Genomic DNA, 24,097 nt, shown 5'->3' on the forward strand with positions numbered 1-24,097 from the left:
CACATGTCCAAATATATTTGAAAACACAGGGTTTGCCAGATGACTGAAAAGCACATGCTAAGTTTAAGATTGTGTAGCTAAGATTGTATTGAACTTGAATGAGAGCTATTCTGCTTTAAAAGAAACCTTAATTTAATTGGGGATTAATTTCTACTTTGGGATTTCACAAAAACATATCTGACATGAACTTATTTAGGTTTATAGAAAGTGGGGGGGTAAACAATAATACCAGATTGGTTCATGGTGTCATGTCAGTAGTAAACAAGGTGCACAGATGATAGTGAGGTATACCAGGGCAGAAGTTTAATGTATATTTTTTTTCTCTAAAGAGTTGAGTTTCTGCTAGGTCTTCCTTTACTGCCAATTATGCTCTATTTATGTATTAATTTTAAAACGGTGACATTGATTTTAGTAGAGCGACTTCAAATATCTCTTTGGGCAGATTTTCTGTAAATTAAGAAACCCATATTGATCAGTCTATCAAAGCAAGAAATCCTTGTTGCCTTTAAAACTCTTGCAAAACAAATGCAAAAGTCGTCAAAGAAGAAGAAAGAGAAAAATGTTGCCATTGGCGATGGAAAGAGATCCATAGGCGGTACAAAGACGAAGAAGAAACGATGCTGACTGGATCTCGGGGAGAGTCTGTGATTCAGAGTTGAAAAGTAGCAAGGAAATGATTAGATAAGAGAGACTTGTACACTAAAAAGAAATCTGGGTGGCAGTGTTGAAAACAAAGGAAATTCTGTGAGTTGCTGTCTGATATCACAGGAACACGGCAGAAGAGCATCTTTGAACCTGAAGTATAAAAGTTTGCAATAAAGCTGCTGTTTTGTTGCAACGAATGTGATGTGTTGGGTCTTTTTTTTTGTATTCATTGCTTTGATTGCTTTGGTTTTTGAAGGAATGGCCTCTTAAGGGTTACAAAAAAAGAACATGATCCAACCCTTGTGATTGTCTTAGACTGTTAGAAACAACAGCAGGGGCGAGGATCTAATCTAGGCCTGGCTTTAGAAAATGCTTGGCACTTGGGCGACTTTTTGGTTTCTAAAAATATTTTTTTTTCCCATCTATATACATTCCAGGACAATTCTCCCATCTCCCGAAGGAAGCAAAATTTGACTCGGAAAATGATGGCTTGTGAACGTTTCTGAAAGAAAGATCAGAGAGAGTGAGAGTTGGAGTTGTTTAATGATAGGTACAAGCTGCTTTTTGAGCCAAAGTTAGACTCAAGTTTTGAAAGATACAGCCAAGGATGATAAATTGTAGGTAAATTAGATGGTAAAAGACATTTACCATCTTTAGGGCTGGAATTGGTAGAAACCAATGGACAGATACAATTTATTAACAGAATTTAGGGACATCAAAAATGACTTTCAGTAAGGTTATTGACTTTTTTTGGTTGGAAAAAGGTTCCTGGGTAGTAGGGGATATGAGTTTTACGAAGCTGCCTCGTTCAGATTGTCTTAATGTTGCTCTTTTGTTAATAATTGGACTAATTCTTGCATTGGAATCTTGTTGGGTGATTCATAAAAGGTCTTAAATGAAAGCCTTGAAATGTCTTAAATTAATTTTAAAGAAAAAATTTAGCCTTAAATACGTAAACCACAAGTCTTAAATTTAGACTTTGCAGGTCTATTTAATCATTTATTATGTATTTTCTTTTCTGGTGGGACTCAAAGTTGAGTCACACTCAGACTTCTTAATTGTAGCTAACTAGGTAGCTAGATAAGTATTTTGGTGCAAATTTATCGCCACCCGGGTGGATGAACTTCTTTGGTGATATAGGTATTAAATTTCATTCATAATGGTCTTAAAAAGTCTGAAATTTGAGTTGGTGAAGCCTGCAGAAACCCTGTAATGTATTCTAAATCCCAGTTTGAACTCATAACTTTGCTGTTTGTTAAACGTCCTCTCTCGCCAGTCGCCACAGACCTACCTTTCGTTCAGTTTTGCTTTCTTGGAATGCAAAGAAGATTTGCAAAGCAAAACCGAGACGCCTCCTATTGTCTCTGCCTTTCAGTGTGCGTCTCCTGTTGCTCACCGGTACACAGTGTGTTTGTTTCAAGTCCCCTCGTAATCGTCTGCTTTTTCTGTCTGCTAATTGTCTTGGCTCTGCTGCAATGCCATTAGCATTTCCCCACTGTGCAGATAGGAAAGGGCAACCAACCCCCCCGTCCGAGAAGTGAAGGATTGAGTAAAGAAAGACAAAGTCGGGGTTTGGGAAAACGGATGAGCCCAAACAATAGCGCTTCTCGGATTTGGCTGTCGCTATGGACTGTGATTATGTGTGTTTATTGGAGGTAGCTATTCGTAAATATGAGTGGAGAAAGCAGAAATGCAGAGATAGACGGTGTGCATATCATCGGAGACACTGGTGTTTCTGTGTTGTAGAATATATACTAGTATTCTTCGTTTCTCCATTAGACCACTTTTATTAGGTATTGACCACTGTACACTGGAGATGCTCTGACTTAGTCTGACCCAGTATCTCTCTCTGTCGGAAAAATAAACAGCTATTCCGCTAAAACCAGACACTTACTTTAACAATAAAATAAACACATTCTTTCACATTCTGACATTAAAATAAGAGACACAAAATATTTGCATGGGATCCCAGGGTATTTATATATCATGTACGACATGTCTGTTTGCATCCATTGTAACGGTTTACACAATAAAACTCAATTTAGAACATTTCTGCATCCAAACAATTCCATGCATTGTAAGAAAAACCATGAAATGCCAGACTTTGGTCAGCAGATGGCAATAAAGTAAAGAGCATGTGGGCAATGGAAATACAAAAAAAACTTAGTTTGTTCAATGTCATTTACAGTTTACTCTGTCTTATCTGTAAGAATGAACAAAGTTCAAAATAAGACATGCAAAGTGTTTGATAAAAGAAATTCTATCATGATATCCCTTGTTCTACTGAAGACCTTATTGAGTCTTAAAAGATGTATATCTACATCAGATCAGACAATGAAGTCTGGGGAAGTGCATGATTTGTTTTGTGTGTCCTTTCATTGCCATTGCCAAGAAAACAGAGGTGACTTTGTAAGACCTGTTTTTATTTTCCCGGTTTTCTTTGGGCAACAGACCAAATGTGCAGAATACCTTTGACACTCTTAAAGAGGAATCCGAGTCGTGGAGGAAATTTCTCAATTTATCAGCCAGTCTTCAGTTCAGTTTCTAGAGATGGTGAGCAACAGAGAGAATGGGTTTGGAGATGCACGAAAGCACCAAGTTGAACTTTCTCTCTGTGCCGGGTCATGGCCTCATCGATTTAACAAGAGCTCTATTCACACTCTGCAGAGATGCTAAAGACGGTCGAGGCTTTCAGGAGTTTGTGGCTAAATATAAACAGCTCAGAAAGATTCTTCCTAAGTTGTGATTGAAACCTTATGTTCATTTAAGTAGGTTCATTTTAATGGTCACTTAAAAAAAAAAGATTTTTACTTGATTCTGCTTGCTTGTGTGGAAAATGGAGAAAATAAATGAGCAGAGTTAGAAGCCAAAGGAGGAGGAAAACAGGGGATTTGACAGACTTTTTTGTTTTTAATTTTTATTAAATACTTTGGCCACCGTCTTTGCAGTCAATGCAAACACTACAAATTCATTGAGGATTTGTAGTGTTTATCCATCAAATTACTGGATGTCTGTAATTGTTATGTGACAAAAGCGCATGGTAGAATTTCTATTAGACCGCTGCATGCTCACATCTTAGAATGATCCAGGGTTCCCCCCAGAAAACTTGCTAAGCCCAGTGGTAAGTCATTCAGTGCCCTACCATGTTTTTGAGTTAGTTTTTTTTAAATGGGCACAAAATTTGAAAATCACTTGATAATTCTGTTGTAGGAGCGCAGAAACGTTTAGGTATTAATACATGTAAATGCTTACAAAAGGCAAACATAAAAAAAAAGCTTGACCTGGTGGTGATAATACAATGGGGGAGCCCATGTGGCCTATTCAAAGTTTAGACCTAAATCCAAATAAACTGTGGTAAATCTTGAAAACTAATGAAAATACATACAACAGAAATACTAACATTTTGTAAAACATGAAAATGTAAAAAAAAGTTATGTGAATATTTTGTAATGCACTGTAATCTTAAGCTGTGTAGCACGAGGTAAATTATTATAATAAACATTTTGTACATTTCAGACTTTCACTGTTTGTGTCGTAGATCCTTTCTCCAAATTGATGCGGTTGCGTCTAATTGTTTGTGCTCGTCCAGGTGTCGGTCTGCTGAACAAACCTGTGTATGGAAGATGGCGTGCCATGTTCGCTATTAAACACACCCACGCCGAAACGGCGGCGGCGGGAGCAGCCGAGGGTCCCCGTCTGTGTTTAACGAGCTCCAGAAACACTAAAACCCAGCGTTCGCATGTGTACAGATGAAGACACCTTTGTTCTGCTTACTTGTAAGAGTGTGAGACTGTAATTGCATGCCTCACTGCGGACAAAGAAACACACTTCATCAAGAACTAAACCCCATAAAATGGACGGTGGGCCGTTAAACCTGGCCACCGCTTTCTGTGCTGCACTTTTAACACATTGACAGAGGAAGAATCCTGAATGTTTCAACTTGGAGTTCATTTATTAGCTTTGAGTTGGTGATGGATGAATCTATTGCTTCTACTTCCTATAACCGTAGAGTGGGGAAAAAAGAGAAGGAGCACTTTAAAAATGTATGGACACCCCGAGGGAGACGAGCTCTTAAGTCTTAATTAGCTCGTTAGGGGATAGGTCTGCTCACAGTCATCATAACGAACAAGCCAAGTGCTTAATTTTAAGGCTTTCTAAACTCTGACTCCTTAAACTCTAATATGCAGCCGCAGAGTTTTCTCAACTGCATGTCTTAAACCCAGATAATTAAAATAATTGAAACCCACAAAGCACCAGAGGGCTAAAAAGGAGATAAAAAGCCGTTTCTTTAGTTCTTGGTGTAATTAAGAAATGGTTGATAACCACAAGCGTGGAGGTCAGTCTCAGGTTTCGAAGACCAAGAGATCCTTCTAATATAGTTGCTTTTATTGTTGTTAGAGCAAATAATTACTGCTTTTCACTCCAGAAGGGAGTAGAAAAAATTTGTATGCTTAAGGGAATATGGTAAATACTCAAGTGTCCAGTATGTGTTCAAAATGTGTGAAACAAAGGGAAGAATCTTTTACATAGGGATCGGTGAAAGAATCAGCTTGAAAATTTTTTATGTATATGGTGCCTACTTGTATAGAAAACATGCATTTATTCTAATTTTATGCCATAACCCCTCAAAACAGCATTAGCTTCTGGGTGAAGACACCCTTGGAAAATCTGCAAACAGTGCTTCTAAATATGTAAAAAACCAGCTTTCTGAATGTTTTTTTTTTTCTCTCACTTTAATCTGCTATTCTCAAAAGTTATTACCTTTGTTTTGAATAATTGCTGCCTCATACCTTTTGATTTTAGTTGGTCACGCTACGCTTAGCAGCCTGATAAATTTGATGGGGAATCAGAAAGCCAGTCAAAAAGATGAGAATCAGTAAACTACCTCAGCTTATATCTTATAGTAATGATTGAAAAATAAATGTGATTTTGTTATAAAAATTTTAAGTCTGATTTAAACATTTTAGATGATTTAATTTTTCATTTTTTTATTTCCCCCTTTATTTTTCAAGTTTTCTGATCATCTATACTGCCCCCTGGTGGCTGTATGAAGAACACTATTCTAATTCACTATACAGGGAATTTAATGGACATTTTATTTGTTTCAATAAGATATGAAGAGATTTATTGCACAGTTTAAGTGCAGTTTATTAAATTAAAGTGAATATTTCAGGAGACAATTGAAGTGTAATAAATCCATTACCTAGTCTTTTGTCATGACTGAAAGAAGGAGAACCTTCGCTTCTGATAAATGGCTTCATTTAGTAGGAAGTGCAGACTTTCATGGAGAGAAAATGTATTATTTCAGTTGTATGGTGTTTAAAAAGTGTAGTAGAAGCCAGAGACTGAAGTTGAGCGGTGAAATGAAGGGTAAGAGAACTATGTAAGGAGTCAGAGTTTATTTACCTTCTTAAACTGATTGTACGGATATTGTAATTAATGAGCTGTCTTCCAAGGTTGAAGGTTGGTTAGACTAATTTGGGTCAAATTAGGGTCAAATTTGGGTCAAATTAGGGTCAAATTTGGGTCAAATTAGTCTAACCATTGTCATCTTTTGCAATTCCACTCCTGGGATTTGTCCCATTGAGTTGAATTTCTCAGGTATTTCATCCTGGCCAATCAAACAAGGAGCCTTCAACAATGACTTTGAGTTTTGTACTCAGCTTTTGAATCACAGTCTGCCTATTGTTGAATGTTAGCAATGGCAGAAGAGGAAGTGAACAAAGCCATTCAGTCCACATTGGGCACACTTCTAAATATTGAGCAATTAAAGTGGTTTAGTAAAAGCCTAAAGTTTTCCATTTTGTTCCTTTTAATTGCAAAATAACATGGCTAGGCTGAATGCTAGAGAAGCAAATCCCACTGTTTTGTTCTCAATTCGAGGAATTGGAAAAATTAGTAGTGCTGACATTTCTCTCTTCACGGTGGCTTTTGGTCAAAGCGTAGCTTTTTTCACAATCAACCTTGTGTATCACCGCTAAATGTTAGCGATTAGAGGACTTCAACGTCCACTCCTCTGGGCATGCAATAGTCTGTCAATAGCCGATGGTTCAGAGAGATGACTGAAGTTTGGAAAAATGCCTTGAAACATTTTGAACAGAGCTGTCTTACAAGGAGGGCAGTGGCTCTTGGGGAATTTTTTCTCAGCTGACCTTATTCTTTTCCCCACCAGACAAAGATGTATGCGTTAGCCACTCCTTTGACAGGCCTTGCTTCCTCTGAATGTGTGTCCTCTGCAAGGGTCTTTTGAGGAGAGACTTTTGTTTTATGACAAATAAAAAAGGGATGAGATGGAAAAGAAACATTATTAATATTAAAAGACAAAAGATGACTTGATAAAACCAGTCCGTAAGAAGATCCAACAGAGAACTAGGGGATGAAGCAGACAAAAATTATGCTGAATTGATGCTGATAATGAAACATGAATTATTTTTAACCCAGTAGACCATAAGAGTGCAAAGAAGATCATAAAGCGGATTCACTCTTCCAGTATTTTCACTCTAACTTTCCTCCAACTTTCTTCAAGGGCATCATATCTCCCTCTTGTTCATGACTACCCTTATCCTTCGCCCCATATCAAGAATCTTGTCAATATTTCTTCCTGCTGTGGGGAAAGCCTTCATCATCTTAGCCTAATACCACCTCCTGTGCTATAAATCAATTCAGACTTTTTTTCTGGTCGCTGCTTTAGTTTGCTTTAGATATAAGTCTGTGGGATGTAAGGAACTGGAAAGACATTTTTCTTTCCTTTGTTGTATCTCAGAGTTCAAACCTTGGGGAGGGGAAACTGGTGCTTATTGGTATGTGAACTCACAGGAGCACAGACCGTCACTTAGCAATTTGCCAAGTGGCGATCAAGTTATACTTCACAAAAAATAAAGAATTTGGAAATATCAGAGCCTTTACAAATGAATACTTATTGCCCTGCTCTTTTCCAGTGTATGACATGAACCTGGCTAATCCAGGAAATGTCACGCAAGTGTTCATTATGGCTCTTGCTCATTATTCCAAGATTGTTGGAAGCAGTGCTTTAAAATTTAAACTCTTTTTCAAAGCGCATGACATTTTACCCTGGCCAAACCAAAGAGTAGCATATGTCTTGAAATCCTACCAATGTCTAAAGAAGTCTGGATTAAAATGGTGTCTTCTTAGGAACATGTTGAAGACGGGTAAAGTATTTTGCCCAAGGACATCTCAGCAGAGATGGATGGATCAAGGTCTCAAACCAGCAACCCACTGGTTATGGGACAAATGCCTCCCAACGTAGAAAAGTGTTTCTTCACTTCTCAAATGCAAAGGATTGCTTTAATTCCACGTTTTCTTTTTTTTTTATTTATTTTTTTTTTATACTTCTTGCTTTCCTAAAACTTTAGCCCTTCTCTCTGCTTTAAAAAACAATTTGCTCCACACAAGCCACCATTTATGCAAACCGTACTTTGAAGCGCTTTACAGAGTGCATCGATCCTGCTCTTTGTCTGAACCATGTGTGTAAACCGGGGTCGTGTTAGTTTGCCGAGCCAAACAGCAGCCAGTTCAGAAATCCAACTGAAACAGCAAAGAGGAAGATTAAAGCAATTTATTTCTCTCTGTCTCTAACACACACTCTTCATGCAACTTATCAACTGTAGTAATTTTAATAACCGAGAGTGGAAGAAAGCGTGACGGTAGAGGCCGAGTATCGAGGGGAAAAAATAGTAGAAGGGAAGAGAAGAAAAAGAATGCGTGCAATTTCACACATTCATATCCACGTTTACTCAGTTCAGCGGCAAACGCCTAAAATATGCTTGTCTAATATATCAGTGACTCTCTTTCTGCCTTGAATGCATTTTAATTTACAGCTCCTTGGAGAGCTTAGCTGTTGTAATAAAAAAAAAAGTGGTGGAGCCGAACCTTCGTTACGTCTGTAATTCACACTCAGCCAAACATATCAGTGTGTGTTTCTGCGTGTGTGTGAGGCAGAATCGGCTGGACATAGACACCAACTCCTAATGTTCTTTACAACATCGCTGCACAATAACTGTATTCAGTAGATGTGAAATTCCTGATCTCTAGGGGAGACTTGAAATTTTTTTAAAAATAAGTATTTGAATCAAGCTTGTTGATTTGGAGTTATTTATCTGATTACTGGAAAAATATTCATACCGCTGGCAGATTTAGGAAACTGCCAATTCATTTATGTATTTCCCTCCGTCTATTGCTAAGCGTCTTGTTTTGCTTTTAATTTTTTTATAAAGCTTTCATTAATCTCGCCGCACCGCTAAAAATGCTGCGCGACGACAATAACTCTAATCTAAGTGACGAGGTCGTCATCAAAGATGAACCGAAAATTCCAGTAGAAACATTCAAATGGCTCATGTGGCGGTGAGGATGCTGGGGTGACGTTTTCATAATTGCACGTTTTACATTTTTACAGCTATTTCATTTGTTTATTTTTTTTAACTGCATCTTTTCTAACCCTCCTGCAGCCCTCAGAGGGGTCGGGAAGTCCTGCGCCTGAGCTTTTTATCCTGTGTGCCATCCTTGCGTGCGCTTTGTTTCTTCTCCTACTCCCCCTTCGCTTCCCTGCTGCCGGCCATAGTATTTTCCGTATTGTCCAAAGTCGGTCCTCGACGGCTGGCACCCTGCATGTCTTGGTTTTCTCCATGCTGGTAGCAACAACCTCCTCAGCATGTCGATGTTCTTCTTCGGCCTCTAATGAGCCACCATTTGATCCAGGTGTGTTAAACCAGGGAGAGAACTAAAACATGCAGGATGCTGTTTAGTTCCAGCTTAGACACCGATTTAAAGTAACCTGTGATGAAAAACACAAATCCTGTCTCATTCATAAAATTTTTTGCAATCTTGAAGGTGTAAAAAGTAGAAACGTGGAACGTATATATATATTTTTTATAGGGACAGCTTTAGATTTGTTTTTTGTCTGCTCCGTGTAAGTCACAATGCAAGTAGTCCATTAATCCACATTTTTCACCACTGAGAAGAAGAAAAATCAAAGCTGCAGAATAACAATGAGGCCATTTCTGTTGCTTGAGGATGATTGCAGGTTAGTTTTCTGAGCAACCACCCAGAACATTTTGGAGAAGGGGCTGGGCAGAAATAATCTGCAGCTTGCCTGTAGGGAACAGCAGTTCCATTCATGTGCAAAAGCTGCAAGATTAAAATTCAGAAAGTGAATGAAACTGAAACATAAGGTTCTTTTGGCCCATTTGGTATTCATTTTAGGGAGAGTTTATGAACCTTGAAGGGCTTCTGTTGGTATGCAGTGCCTCATGTTTATGAGGCTCAAACATCCTGTCTAATATTGTACTTTATTAGTCTTGGAAGCTAAGATGAGGTTATCAAGAGACAATTTATCTTCCTTTCTGATGAATTTTATTGGAAATGACAGGAAGGAGATCAAACCTCTTTTTTTTATTTTTTTTATTTATAAATTGTATAAGGGATGGAGAAGAAGTTGAGTAGTTGGTAGCATGTATCAGAACAGTTATCTCATCTTAACATCTTAACAAGAGAAGGTGGAGCATGAATAGCTTGGTGTTCACTAAGGCAACCAGACAATTTAAACCGGGCTGGACAGTGAAGTAAAGACGGGACAGATTAGTTTGTGAATCTTGAGGAAGCGCAAGTCCTTTAGTTTTTGCAGAAAGGTGAATATTATCTAAATGTTTGATTATAATCTATGTGGATCCCATAATATTCTTAATAAATTTACTCATTTTATTTAAAAATAAATAAATAATTTCTTTTTTCCCCAACGGACTTCAGTTTTTCCACTCGTACTTCTAATGTGGTTAGTTAATTTAATACCTTGGAAATCTAGCAGTTATTCTTTTCCCAGTGAATAGTTTCATTATCTGTCGATCTTTCTACTGCTTATCTTTACATGAATATCCACATCTATGGTGGATTTGCACATTTTAGCGTTTCGCGGCAGAGCTTGATCAAGGCCTCTCGTTTCATAAAAATGGTCCTTATAAAATCCTTTTGACTACTGCAGACGTCTTCGGAGGTGTGTCTTTAGTAGTTTTGGTGAGCTTGACAATGGCGGTGCTGGTTGCTGAACTTTTAACCTCCTGATGCAATGAGAGATGCGACTAAAACTGGAGAAACCTGTAAAACAGCGCCGCTGGTTTCTGGTTGTCTTTTGACAACCAGTGATCTGGCAGACAAACTGGGTCAAGGCAGACCTGCAGCCTCATGCATAAAGCATGCGTGCGCACAAAAAATGTGTGGCGGCATATTTTGTGTGGCAAAATATGCATAAAAATTAAATATGCATGTATAAAACTTAACTGCGTCAAAGTTTGTGTAAAGATACATTTATTTAATGACTGCATTCAATGTTTAGAGAAAAGTTTTAAACCTGATTTTTTTTCACGATTTCAATGTTATTGCTAAACGTAAACGATAAAACTGAACCGCATTTATCCTCAGACAACAACCTAACATGCACACAAAATAGAGAAAATAAAAATAAAAGGATCTGAAAACCTCACCCCAATATAAATACGACTTTTCCTCAGTTTTTGTCTCATAAAGATGTAATGCATTGGTCTTGTGCACCGAAGAGCATGAAATGCTTCTGTGGAGTCATTTCATTCTCACTAAAAAAAAAAACAGGGTTGGATCAGCGGATTAACTCCAGACAGGTTTGATTATCTTTAAGGTGATCAAGGTGTGCATAATCACACAAACTGAAGTAGCTGCACGAAGCTGAGCGTAAATGTGGAGCGCTTTGGCTCTGATGGAGAACATTGCCAATGGAAGGATTTAGAGGGATTGATCATATTGATCTGATGGGAAATGTTGATGATGGTTTATTAGCGTTTAGATTCGCCAGACTGATCATGCTGGATCTCTGAGCCGTGCTGTACCAGTACCGATCCAGTACCGATTGTAAATGTGCCTTTATGGACAGAAAGCATCTCTATTCTGTAAATTTACAACTTCTGCACCATTTAGAATAAACATCCACATTCCCACTCAAAGGACTCTCTGACTTTAAATCCCAGCTCAACACCCTGCTGTTCAAACAGGCATTTGCACAATTTTAATAATGATTTTTTTTAAATTTAGATTTTTTGTTTCTTTAAAATGTATTTTATTTTTGGTTAAGTGACATTATGTGCTCTGAAAGCACCTTTAAAAAAATATATAATTATAAATATTTATACTGCTACAAAGTCCTACATATGCAGTGAACCTACAACTTTTAAAACTCCACTCTTGTTTCTGATCAGACCTTCACAATTTTAACCACTTAGCTTTAGAAAACAGAGGCTTTCGTATTAACACAGGCAAATATATCGCCTACTAAAAATGAATTGGGTCCCACTAAACTGTGCTGAAGTCCACACAGTTGCACTGTTTAGAACTAATGAAATCACATCTTCAGGGATTTAGTTGTGCTACATTTTAATCAAGGATATTACAGTAAAAATGGAAACATAAATATGAGGCCATACATCGTATTGTAGTTGCACCAAGTGTGGAAAATATTAAAACAGTTTTTCTTCCAATATTCAATCATGTGCTAGTTGAGATGATTATGAACATAAATCTCCTAAAATAATGAAAGCAACAGTAGGTAACTTTTATAAACTCTTTTTGTTAAAACTGTCATTCAGTGTAATGAGACGGATAAACTGTGGAAAAACCAATCTGTCTTTTCCCAGTACTGAGTGCAGAAATACACCACTCTCTCAGAAACAACCAATCAGAGGAAGGAGAGTTCTGGTGTTGTCAATCAGGCTTCTGTACACGCTGCTCTGCCCTTGTTTCTCCTAGTCTGCAGCTTCTCCCCCATCAGCAGAGCCTGTTTCGGATGCTAAGACTACTTAGCATGGCCACTGATGATGACTTCCTGTAAGTTGTTTCTCCACTTAGCAGTGCATACATAGAATTGATTGACTGGACTAAGACCCGCCTGCTGGCTCTGATTGGTTGTTTTTGACCAGGAGTGTTGTGCTCAGGGAGAGGGTGGAAGAGCTTGTTTGTTTTTTCATAGATTACCACACTTTCATGACATGGAAATAGTTTGAATATGTAAGAAAAGCTGATTTTTAATAGTGAAAGTTAAAAACTGTAGCTTTAACATTTGCTGTTAAAACTGTAATGGGAAAAAGACCTTTTACCAAAGACCGCAGAGGCAGTCCCCAGTCCTGAGCTTCATTGCTTGCTGCAGCAAGGAGAACAGCAGCCTACATCAGATCCCAAAGCATTCCAAGCATCGCTCTGAATCATTCAGGCTTCATACAGTCCTTTAACAGTTACATAGCCCAACCCACTAGTCACACAATTCTGAAAACACATCGGCACCTTGGAAACTCACAGTGCCAGTAATTAAAAAATCATTTCTTCCTGATCTCATAACTCAGTTAGCTACCACGTGTTGAAAGCTCAGGCTGTCATGCTGTGGCAGTAGCATGCTAAATTTCCCCCACTAAACATAACGTGGAAAAGCTGAAGTAGTTTTGGATTCATTTCAAGCATCGAAGCTCGGTGTACTTCAACCTTCGATCAGGCAGTTCAAACAAACGAAAGAAGCTGCCTGGAAAACATTGGACAGCAACAGATGAGATTTTTATCTCCCTACATGAAAGTGAAAGCGTCCAAAACTTAATCAGAAATGCACAAGTAAGCCAATAAAGTTATTGATCTAATTTTAATTTATCGGCTTTAACGTTTCTTCCGGTGTTTTTTTTCTTTTGATGACACTGAAAAAAAAAAGAGGCTCAACTCCGGTGCTCTCCACCGACCCCTCCCTTCCTCATTTGCTTCTTGCCCAGCTCACACTACATGATTTTAAAATTGTCGGCCGATCGTCGGACATTTTCAAAACCGGAGACGCACAAGCAGACAAAATACCCTCGGTGTACCGGGTGCAGTGTGTCCAGCCACATGGCAAGAGCAACACACCACACACAAACCAATTTCTCTTACCCACATTCACTATGTCACACGTGAATTTAGTGTAAACAAACACGGCTTATAATGTAGAAGCATTAGCGATAGTTTGTGAGATTGTTTTAGGCGATAAAGGATGTAACAAAAAAGAGGGTGTTGGATGAGAGAGTGGAGGATGGGGCTTCATTTGCTGTACTATGATGTGGAGGTGAGTTATTGTGTTTTTCATCTTGTTTAAGCTTTATCGGTTAATTAGTATTCACCGTTTTAACGTTTAAAATTACATTGAGAACAATGGGCACAAAATAATGGCTACAAGTCCAGTTAACTCAGTTAACTGAACACCACCTCCTGTCCTTGTCATTTCTATATTCTTTGCACAAAATGTTGAATAAACATTAGTTGTTTCCACAAGCAGCTTTATTTTGGATTCTTCTTCAGACAGAATGATTTGACTTTAGATATTTTTATATAATCAGAGAGTTGTCTGCTAATGCTGGTTAGTCTTTTCAATAAGGGTGAAACCTGTTTTTTGGCATTAAACTCTTAAGTTTGGACCAAACCAAGTGATCATACTCATGCAGTAGTCCAATGAAATGGGAAAAAAAGAGCCAACACTATTGTGCTGATATTAAGTGCTGCATGTAAAGAGCTTTTCAAAACAAATGGAAATGATTTCTGACAAACAACCTGCAGTTAAACCTCTGCTTATGTGAGATGTATGTCCCACAGTAACTTTTCGTCTGGAAAACATAAGATGTATTTTCCCATGTTCAAAACAGCTGATTCACTCTGACTTGTATGCTTCAACATTTTTACTGGGCACACCTTTAAAAAAAAAAGTTCTTAGATTTTCCAGGAAGCTTTTCAAAATCGCTCTACCAGTAAATTAATGTAGTCAAGCAGGTCTTCTACTTAGTCTTGTGAAAGGTTAAAGACAGCCCATTAAATACTTTCCTGGTTACAAAGAAATGCTCACTTTTTGACATTTATTTTGGATTGGCTCAACTGAAAGTCTCCTGAGACATACTGAAATCCCTCGCCAGAATAATAAACTACTTCCGTCTTTTTGTCAAACTGGACACCAAACTGTTTGCTGAGTCTTCCAACCCTGAAACATCGGGTTAGCACAAAAAATAATCAAAATAATTCAGAACTATAATTTCTCTGTTGGTTTTAATCAGTTTATTCATTACTAATCACCAGTTGATTGTTTCATATTTAATAAAATAACAGTGTGATTGGTTGCTAAAAATCCCAAACCTGTTGTCTGTTAAACACTCGATTAAATTGGCATTTACAGTGAACACAATGCGAAGAACAGAAAAAAAAATCTTTCAATTTTGAGAGGTTTGTTAAACTAATTACCAGATAAACTTACTAAACCCTTCATTTGTTTTGTAGCAATCTTAATTTGTGAAATAAAACTAAATCAGACTAACACTATCAACATTTCGATTCTAATGAAGAGAGCTGATGTTTGTTGTGAACTGGAGTGCATAAGTGAACATTATGAGTTAGTTTCCAGCACCACCAACAAACAGATGGAGAAACAGAACAAGAGCAGAGAGAGGGAAGACTCGAGCAAAGGCAATCAGAGATTCACCACTGGCAAATATGCTGTCATCAGTGGTCGGGGCCCGAGTGTAGTAAGGATACACGGTGGTAGTTGCCGGTGAAGGACAGGTGTAGGTCAAGTCGCTGTCAATGCCTCGGGAGGTGTAGGTAACAAAGCCTGGTTTCATGCCAGTGACTCTGTCTGTGATCCATTTCTGGTACAGGGACACACGAGTATAGACACCAATTTCAGACAGCCAGGCTTTACTCAGAATCCCACTCTGGACCCAGATGGAGTCTTTCTTGGTCACTAGAGCTGCGCCTTCATCTCTCTGTGGAAGAATTTTAGAACAACATGGATGTCAAACTGTGTTTTTCAATCTGGTCCAATAGTGACACAGGCTATTTAAAAAACGAAAACACTGATAAGAATTGACTAAATTGAATTAAAGCTGCTGTGTGTAACTTCTGTAAGAAAAAAACAGCTCCTCTGCCTCCTACCAGTGGTACCATTATCTACAGAAATGCTCCTGTTCAAAATCAACCAATCGGGAGATGACATGTTAATCACTGCTCATGTTCACGCTGCTCAATGTGCTGATGGTGGAGAAACACTAAACAGTTTATCTGCTGTGACCAGTGGCTATGCTAACTAGCCAGGCTCTGTTGAAGAGGAGAAACTTTGGGGCAGCAGAGTAATTGGAGGGCATGAACCATACACACAAGCGTGATTGACTGCACTAAGACCCTCCTTCTGGGTTTGATTCGTTGGCATCCTTGATCCAGTTGTTGAACTGACATGAAGTTCAATTTATCTCAAAACATAAAATAAAAAAAAATGAGAACAAAAAAAGGTAATTACGTAAGATGTTCTCTTTGAAACATCTTCATTTCCAGCACACATCACTGTCTCAGTTATTCGATAGAAGTAGTGGTAGTAGAAGTAGTAATTGTTGTTGTAGCTGCAGTTGCATTTTCTGATCCCAATTACTGATACATCGATTTCCTTGATAGATCCTAAAGAAAAACATTTTAAGGGTTATTTGTCTTTGGAAAATTCAGCAATGGTATTGTATAGAAAGCTGATGCAAAAAAACAAAACTGTAGAAATTACCTAAGGTGCCACTGAAACCAGTGACCCAGCTGCTGGTTCCATTGTGGAAAGTGCTGTTTTCTGCAGCCAAACACACTGGTCGGATGTAGTCAGTGAAGTTGACTGGAGCAGACAGCTTCACAAGGCAGATGTCGTTGCCACCATAGTAGGCGTAGTCTTGGTTGCAGGTGAAGTTGGCAATTCTCCGAGTCACTTCACCAAATCCAGACTGATTGATGGCACCAAAGTACATAACTACATCATTGTTGTAATAGCTTCCACTATTGTTCTGACCTTCATAATTGTAATAGCTTAAAGAAAAGAGAAGAAAAGTATTTAAATATTACTGAGTATCGCAGTAGGTAAATCCTTGTCTGTCTTGTTTTCAATTCAACAATAGAGGTGTAGAACTGGCATCCTTGATCCAGTTGTTGAACTGACATGGCTGCTGCACATCACTGAGTTTACTGCTGTTGAAATCTTAGTCCTGAGACTAAGGTGAGGCTAATGCATGGTTTGTTTTGTTTGTTTGGTTGTTTTTTTTTTCTTCCCACACCACCAAAACCATTTTGCCTCATAACAATAGACCAATGAAAGTGATCAGTGATCTAATGAAATTGTACAATAAATTAAGAACTATTTCATAAATCAATGACTGGTGTAGTAAAACTTTTTTTTTTTGCTCTCAACATGGGAAACACTCATTATATGATGAAGCTTTTACGTCAAAGGCGATCAATCTGGCGGTTCAAGGACATAATCTTGGCATAAATAACTGATGGTGAGATGGTGCAGACGCCAGGCTGAAGAACTGAGTCCAAAAGGACGATGAAAGCTTTCAGAAGTAACCATAACAGATGGCCTCAAACTTGAAAACTTCTCTGAAGACCGGTTTAACACACAGACAAAACGTGACTGGAGTGTTTCTACCGCGCCGATCAGACTGACGCGATCGCCACCAAAATGAGAATCAGAAGATTTTAGAGGTGGGCTATTGTGGTGGTAAAGATTTATGAGACGGACAGGCCTGTCCATCAAGGCATGCATAGTTTTGCGTCAGCAGCTCCCACCTGACTAAGAGTATAAACCTGCTAACTTTCACACGTTCACTCCAACAAAGATGGCGGAGAATTCCTTTTGGGCCACATGTCATAAATATGGATGAAGAACCTTTGACGTTTGACCTGCCTCTCACTGGTACTATTAATAAGAACTGAAAGTTCCAGAGGTGGAGACATTGGAATGTTGTTTGTGCACTGTTCAGTGAAAAAGTATAAGCGTCACAATTTACTGACACGTATGTATATTTAAAGATTTTTAAAAAAATCACTTGCAATATGGATTTGTTTATTATGCTGATTAAATTAAAAGTAAAAATTCCTCACATATTTACATATCTTTCCTTGGAAATATCTGATATTACAACGTGGGTAACCTGTGATTTATCATCTTAGTAATCCAGCGCGGCTTGTCCAAAATTGATTTTCTTTCTAAAATTAGAGCTGGCAGCTTTCAGTCAGGTGTGCTGCGTAGTCTGGAATTTACAGCAGATTTATTTAAAAAGGTCTTTGAAAAAATATCCAAGAAACGTATGAAGAGCAGTTCTTTAGATGGTTGCTGCATGGTGTTTTGTTGCAAAATACCAAACCATAACTTACTACACTGAATATTGAGCCGTTGTCAGCACCCACTCGTCAGTGATCAGAGATCCCTGCCATTGGACGTTGCCATTCAAGGTGAAGGTAACATGCCAGGGCCACCTTCCTGCAGATGCACTTTGCCCTCCGATGATACTGCTGTTGTTTGGAGGGCGGGCACAGGCTGTACAACAATCACAAAACACAAAGGGTAACGACACAGTTTTCACTTCTTCTTTCTTTGTTTTTAAAACAGTGGGTCGGTCAGTACAAAATTACTCAGACCACATAGGCAAGTGGTTGTTAAAGGTACAGCGTTATGCATTGTCCAAACACATGGTGCCATTTTATGGCACAATCAAGCAATAGTTGGCATAAAAATGCTATCTACATCAAATATAACTTAGAAATTTGACTTCATAATTTAACTCCTTGAAATTAGGCCTTTGCCTCTTTAAAACCTCCTGCTCTTTCTGAAACTCTGCCTTCAGGAAGTCACAACTTTATTATCAGGGAAGAGGGGAATTAACACAAATGAGTTTTTTTTCCTTCCCTTCTTCTGTTACTATGACCACTATTGCTAACTTGTTAATGTTTTAATAGGTTTTCTCCTTTTCTTAAGCATTTTACTTTCTGTTACATAACACAGATGAAGAATCTATAGGTGTACATTGGCAAGGACTTGGTAATTATTCTGATGCTGTATGTCCAGTTGTTTACTATTGTCATCCCTAAATTTTCTTGGTTAGTTTAAGTTTTTGTTGGTTCAGTAGCAATGTATTGAACATGCACATGAAAATTATAACTTTGTTTTATTGATATTTACTGAGCCAGTAAGTGATATATTTTATTAAATTGAGATAAGGGGTAGCATTTAATGAATGTTCACTTCTCTATATTCATTTCAAACAGAAAAGTAGTGTTAAACTAATATTGTCCTTGGTTATGTATGCAGATGTTTTCTCTATCCTACTTTGCTTTATTGTTTGAAATGAAGCAAATCAATGTTTCACTGAGAAATGGCTATAATAGCAAGTTCAGTTGACGTTTTAGAATAAGGGATTTCTCAAACAGTTATAGAGAATCAAAGAAACTTGAGGGAATATTATTACATGACGTAAAGCTCAAAAATTTAGTCCATATATTTTGTAACTTGACGATTTTTAGCAAAACTGACTACTGTGCCTTAAACATGCCTGTTTTTGTGATATTACAAACACCAATTTCAGTTCATTTTAAAAGGATTTTATGGGATAGACAAAAACACTATAATTAAATCATTGCACTAATCTGCAATGATCTATCATATTGTACCCCAAGAACATACATTCAAGTTTGTGTTTGGAGCATCACGTTCAAAGGGTCTGAATACTTTTGCAAGGAATTCTAAGTGATGCACTAATTTGAGGTACCCCACCCAATTTGTTTTGTTTATAAGTTCATTCATTGTTCATTGCAGCTTCTTAATTCCTTCTGAACTTGGCTAGGTTTTGTGTCTGTCTCGGTTTTGTGTCTGTCTCATATTTCCTTTATGTCAGTGAATGTGTCACTGTGGTGTGTGTTCCTGGAACTTGCCGTTTACTCGGCAGTATACTGCTTATCTCCCGTTCTGCTGGGGATCGTTAGGCACCGAGTGTCGACAGGCTGACTTTTTGTATAAAGGTAAATAAAAACCTTTTTGTAATTTGCCAAGACAACTCTGGATGTCATCTGTACTTGAGCCCAACAACACGTGACTAGTCACTTCATTCCCTGAAGCTGTCAGCGCGCAGAACAGTGGTTACGGCGTTCCAGTGGAAAAACACCGAACCCCAGTCTTCCTATGTGTTCACATGCTGACTGTACTATATTGTGATTCTCACCAAAGAGATTCTTTGCTGTGATTGTCACTGAATGAAAAACACCCTATAACAAATAAACAAACAATGCTTTGCCTGGTGGGGGTGCAAGTTAACACTTTAGGGTGGAAGAAGTATGGGTCGGTTTGGAAGCCAGCAATTTCCAACTTTTGTAAATTGCCCTGTCTATGAGCCCCAATCAGGTTTGTTACGTTCACAGACCAGTTATCTCCACTCCAACAAGAAGAAGCCACGAATAAACGGGTAAAAACAACTTGTGGAAATAACTTAAGTCACTCTGTTCGATTCTCCCATCCTTCACTTCCGACATCCGAATGATAAAGTGAGGCGATTGTAAAGGGTTAATAGTTTGAATCATGCAGAACTGACTGTTTCCATTGCAACGATCAGAAGAAAGACATTGCCCAGAACTGCAGCAGCTCATAGCAGCTATGACCTCATCTATGACCTCATCTATGACACAGCTGTCAGTCTGAGGGTTGAGGTGGGGAACCCCAAAGCCCAAGTCTTATTGGTCAGTTTTCTTTTGTTTATTTCACGGCTTTGCGTTTTTCTGTAAGCTAAAAATGAACGAGTTGGGTATGAACCTCCTGTTGTTCTACGTTCAGCCTGAGCTTCTGACCGTCTGCGCGGTTCTGGCTGGTCACCGGTTTATTCGCTTTTTTCGTGGTTTCGCGAACCGAACAGCTGACGGGCCACCTGCTGGCTGACACCAGCAGATGTGGAAAAAATAAAGGTCCGACACAAAACTATCACTGCACCTGACCTGCAAGAGCACAAGCACCTCTCCAATGCGCAAAAATCAGCACAAGCCTAAACCACAAGAGCAGCGCACTTTTTTTCCCAGACGATGCTAAATAATAAAGACATGGAAGCGAAGCCTCCCCATGTGGTTCACGGAAAGAGGACGGTGTTGATTCCCAGGTTCGGGTGTTGCGATGTGCGCTACGAATAAGATGTTTTGACACAATTTATTTATTTTTTCTTCACAATTTTGTTAATAGTAAATAGGGTTAGATAATAAAAACTCCAGAAGTTATTCTTTTCTTTCTTTACTTAAAGAAAAATGTCAAGGTACGCAGAGTGCAGCTGCAGGCGCTGCTGCGCTCCGATAGTTTCCTGCAGGCGCCTGCGCGCAGTTCTGAACTTTAACTGCAAGAAAGAGTTTTATACGTAAAGCAATTTATTTTAAACGTTTTTATCATTTCCCTCTTTTGAACTCTAAATATAAACAAACGTCATTACTTCAATGTAAAAACATTTAATTAAATTATTTTTTGGTAGTGCTCCCCCTAATGATAATGGCTATTTTTAGAAGTAGCTCTGCGGGCGACCTGGTGCCCGCGGGCACCGGGTTGGTGACCCCTGCTCTGAACACTGGGCCGTACTCCAGACATTGCGCCAAACAATAAAAGATTAAGAAAAAAAGGTTAAGAATAACTAAACAAAAACTATAACATATTTTTAAAAAGGCGACCACAGAAGGAAGACGATAAAGTTTTGCACTTGAGCTGTTTCAGCCTAAGTAAAGTGTCCAAAGTTTTTTGATCCTATTTATTAGTTTATTTATTTATTTTACTGTTCATGTGTATCATAGTTCACAGGTACAGTTTTCCCCACCTCATTTTCACCATTTACAAGTAAAAAAAAAATTCCCAAGACTACAATAGTTTTTTTGTCTCCTGTTAACAAAAATTAGAAAAGAAGTGTTTGATACTTACCGTGTTGTGAGTCACCACCTGAAATTTACACACACACACACACAAACATGTCAGGTGAGTACTGTCATGCGTTTACGTCATTGATATTAAGAGACTGATTTTGTGTCACTGCTTTATATGAAGCCAAACATCAACAATGTAAAAAATTGCAAAAAAAAATAAATAGTATTAAACAAGGCAACTGTCTGTGTATGATTGGGGCTTGCCCATAGCAATGTATGGCAGGCACCTCTTGTTCATCACATCAAAATATATATATCAAAGCGTGCGGCTCCATCCCGTGAGGGGAGCTATTAGCTTTGTTGGCATTTTGAGTAACTGTGGCGAGATAATTAACAAAAAACGAGCCAAATTTAAGTCAAAACAAAAAACTGATACAAAATAGTGTCAGTTCCTCTCAACATAGATAGAATTTTGTCTCCCTCTGAGCTGCTCTTTACAACTACAGTGATGGCAGAATGTCAGAACTACAAACATGGAGGAACAACTGCCATAAACTCAACGCATTTCTGAATAATGCTGTTTGTCGTATTTTGAATGCATATCATCTAGTGGCGGCAAAAGCAACAAAAAAAATCTAGTATGCTCTGGACTTAAGATGGAGTACATGCACGCATATTCATGACATACTTTGATTAAATTGATAAATGTAAATGCAGTACCAAAAAATTAATTTTTATTAATTTATTTTTTTTGTGGTGCTAATTTATAAATATTTGTAAGGAATTTTTACAACATTTGGACTAAAGCATGACAGTAAATGTAAATTTTTATTAATTGTCATGTCAAGTAAGACTGAAGCAGCAGTCGCTTAAGCTCAATGTTTTTGGCCAACTTTGAAAAACAAAAACGAAACAAAAAACCCGTAAAATATGAAAAAAATGTGAAGATCTATTGATTTTATGTGTAATGCAATTTACAATCTAGTAGGCCACATGAAAAGCTACAGCAGGCTAGATTTGCCCCCTGGCCTTTAGGTAACAGAGATGAACTGCAAAGCAAATGACTGATTTGATGGTTATAGATGGAGTGTGATGCTTTTATGTAACTGTGACCAGATCCGATCTGCGTTGTGCTGGTTTTAAATGATCAGGCCGTGGTTCACCTTTAAAAGGGTTTATTCTGACAAGAATAACAAATAGGAAATAGCCGTGTTACAGGCTGCCCGCTCAAAGCCCTCTCCCACAGGACAACATGACAAAAAGGGGAGAGTCCAAGGGACGCAAACATTTTAAAGACAATACCAGAGGAAGAAACAAAAGGGGAGGGGCTTCCGTTCTTAAAGTAACACAGTTAAAACAATAACAGAGATTTTCAGTCAGGTAGGAACCCATACAAATAACCAAAGAAAAACATTTTGAGTAATTATACCAACAGATAAATTCAACCAGGTTACATAACATTATTTCAGTGAAAGAGAAATATAAGTAAAGATTTTTTTTCCCTCACCTTTGAAGAAGAGCGCGATCATCACAGTGATCCCCCATGCAAACCCTTGAAGAGCCATTGTCACCAGTACCTCTTTTCTCTGAATTTCCACATTAAATACTTTTCTGTGTTTAGCTCCACCCAAAGTGACATGATATCCAATACACTGCTCTGATCACAAAAGAGCTCTCTCGAAAAAAAATTCCACGAAAATCACGTATGACTTTCATTTGTGTTTTTTTCTTTTCTTTTTTCTGTCTTTTGTAAGAGCTGATTTGGATTTTGAAAAAGCAAAACTTGACTATCTGGATCAGTTAGTTGGTAATGACTGTACCTGAAGTGCTATGCACAGAGCATTTCTGGGAAGTAAAGTTATGCTGTCATGACGTGCAACTCAAATATGCTAGACAAGGTTGTTTATGCATCATGGCTTTCTCTGTCTTAAAAATATATAATCTAATTGGCCAGTTCAGTTCAGGATGCCACCCATCCAAAATATTGAGAAACAGTTTTACTGAATAGTTAAGAGGACAAACTGAAAAGAAATATAATAACTCTCTGTTAATACTAGAGCAGTTATAAATTTTGGCCACTTCTGAGTTTACTACAACTAAAAAGAAACACAAATAGTCACGATGATTAAACATAGCAAAGGTCACAAGCAAAATTCAACTGTCTAATGTTTAGTGTTTCTCAGTTCCTGTCCTCTATCCCCTCTGACCTGCATGTTTTGGGCGTTTCCCTTCTGCCACACCTAGATTGAATCTGTGGGTGATTAACAGGTTTTGCAGGTCTTGACGGCTGCAGAAGAGGTCATGCAATCATTTGGATCAGCTGTTCTGGAATAGAGGCACAGAGAAAAGAGAGGCTGGGCCTGATGACTGGAATTTAGAGGCACTGTTTGTTTTGCAATGAATGTGTGACAATGAATTACAAGCAAGTAGAATTTCCAAACGTGTTTCAATCTCATGTCAAAGTTTAGTCATAAAACTGAAGATTCTCTCCACAGTACCTGGTGAGAGAAGGCCTCACAGTGAAGTTAAATAATCAACTGGTTGATGTGACTATTATATAAATATCATGGCCAACGTTGCTAAATTGTGCGTTTGCTTTTTCAAATACATAAAAAGACTGAGCTGATGCAGTAATGAACCTCTGACGGTGCTGTTACACTGAGCGTTGCAGGCAGCAGCTGGACGTCCATTACTGCTCTCCTTTCTTAACATGAGTCACTGGAGTTCTGTATATATGAAG

General features: G+C 38.2%; 1 protein-coding gene across 1 annotated transcript; it reads right to left on the bottom strand.

The window, feature by feature from the left end:
- Window positions 1–14,718: 14,718 nt before the first annotated feature.
- LOC129352375 (serine protease 27-like) lies at window positions 14,719–23,076 on the bottom strand. Its single transcript, XM_055021343.1, has 6 exons — window positions 22,865–23,076; window positions 21,416–21,433; window positions 17,857–18,019; window positions 16,220–16,509; window positions 15,968–16,122; window positions 14,719–15,437 (listed from the first exon to the last, which is right to left on the bottom strand). Exons 1-6 carry the CDS (start codon window positions 22,920–22,922, stop codon window positions 15,066–15,068), a joined length of 1,056 nt encoding a protein of 351 aa, XP_054877318.1. The 5' UTR covers window positions 22,923–23,076; the 3' UTR covers window positions 14,719–15,065.
- Between the last annotated feature and the right edge of the window lie 1,021 nt (window positions 23,077–24,097).

This window comes from Poeciliopsis prolifica, unplaced genomic scaffold (genome assembly GCF_027474105.1).
Source record: "Poeciliopsis prolifica strain line A6 unplaced genomic scaffold, Auburn_PproV2 SCAFFOLD075, whole genome shotgun sequence".
Lineage (NCBI taxonomy): Eukaryota > Metazoa > Chordata > Actinopteri > Cyprinodontiformes > Poeciliidae > Poeciliopsis > Poeciliopsis prolifica.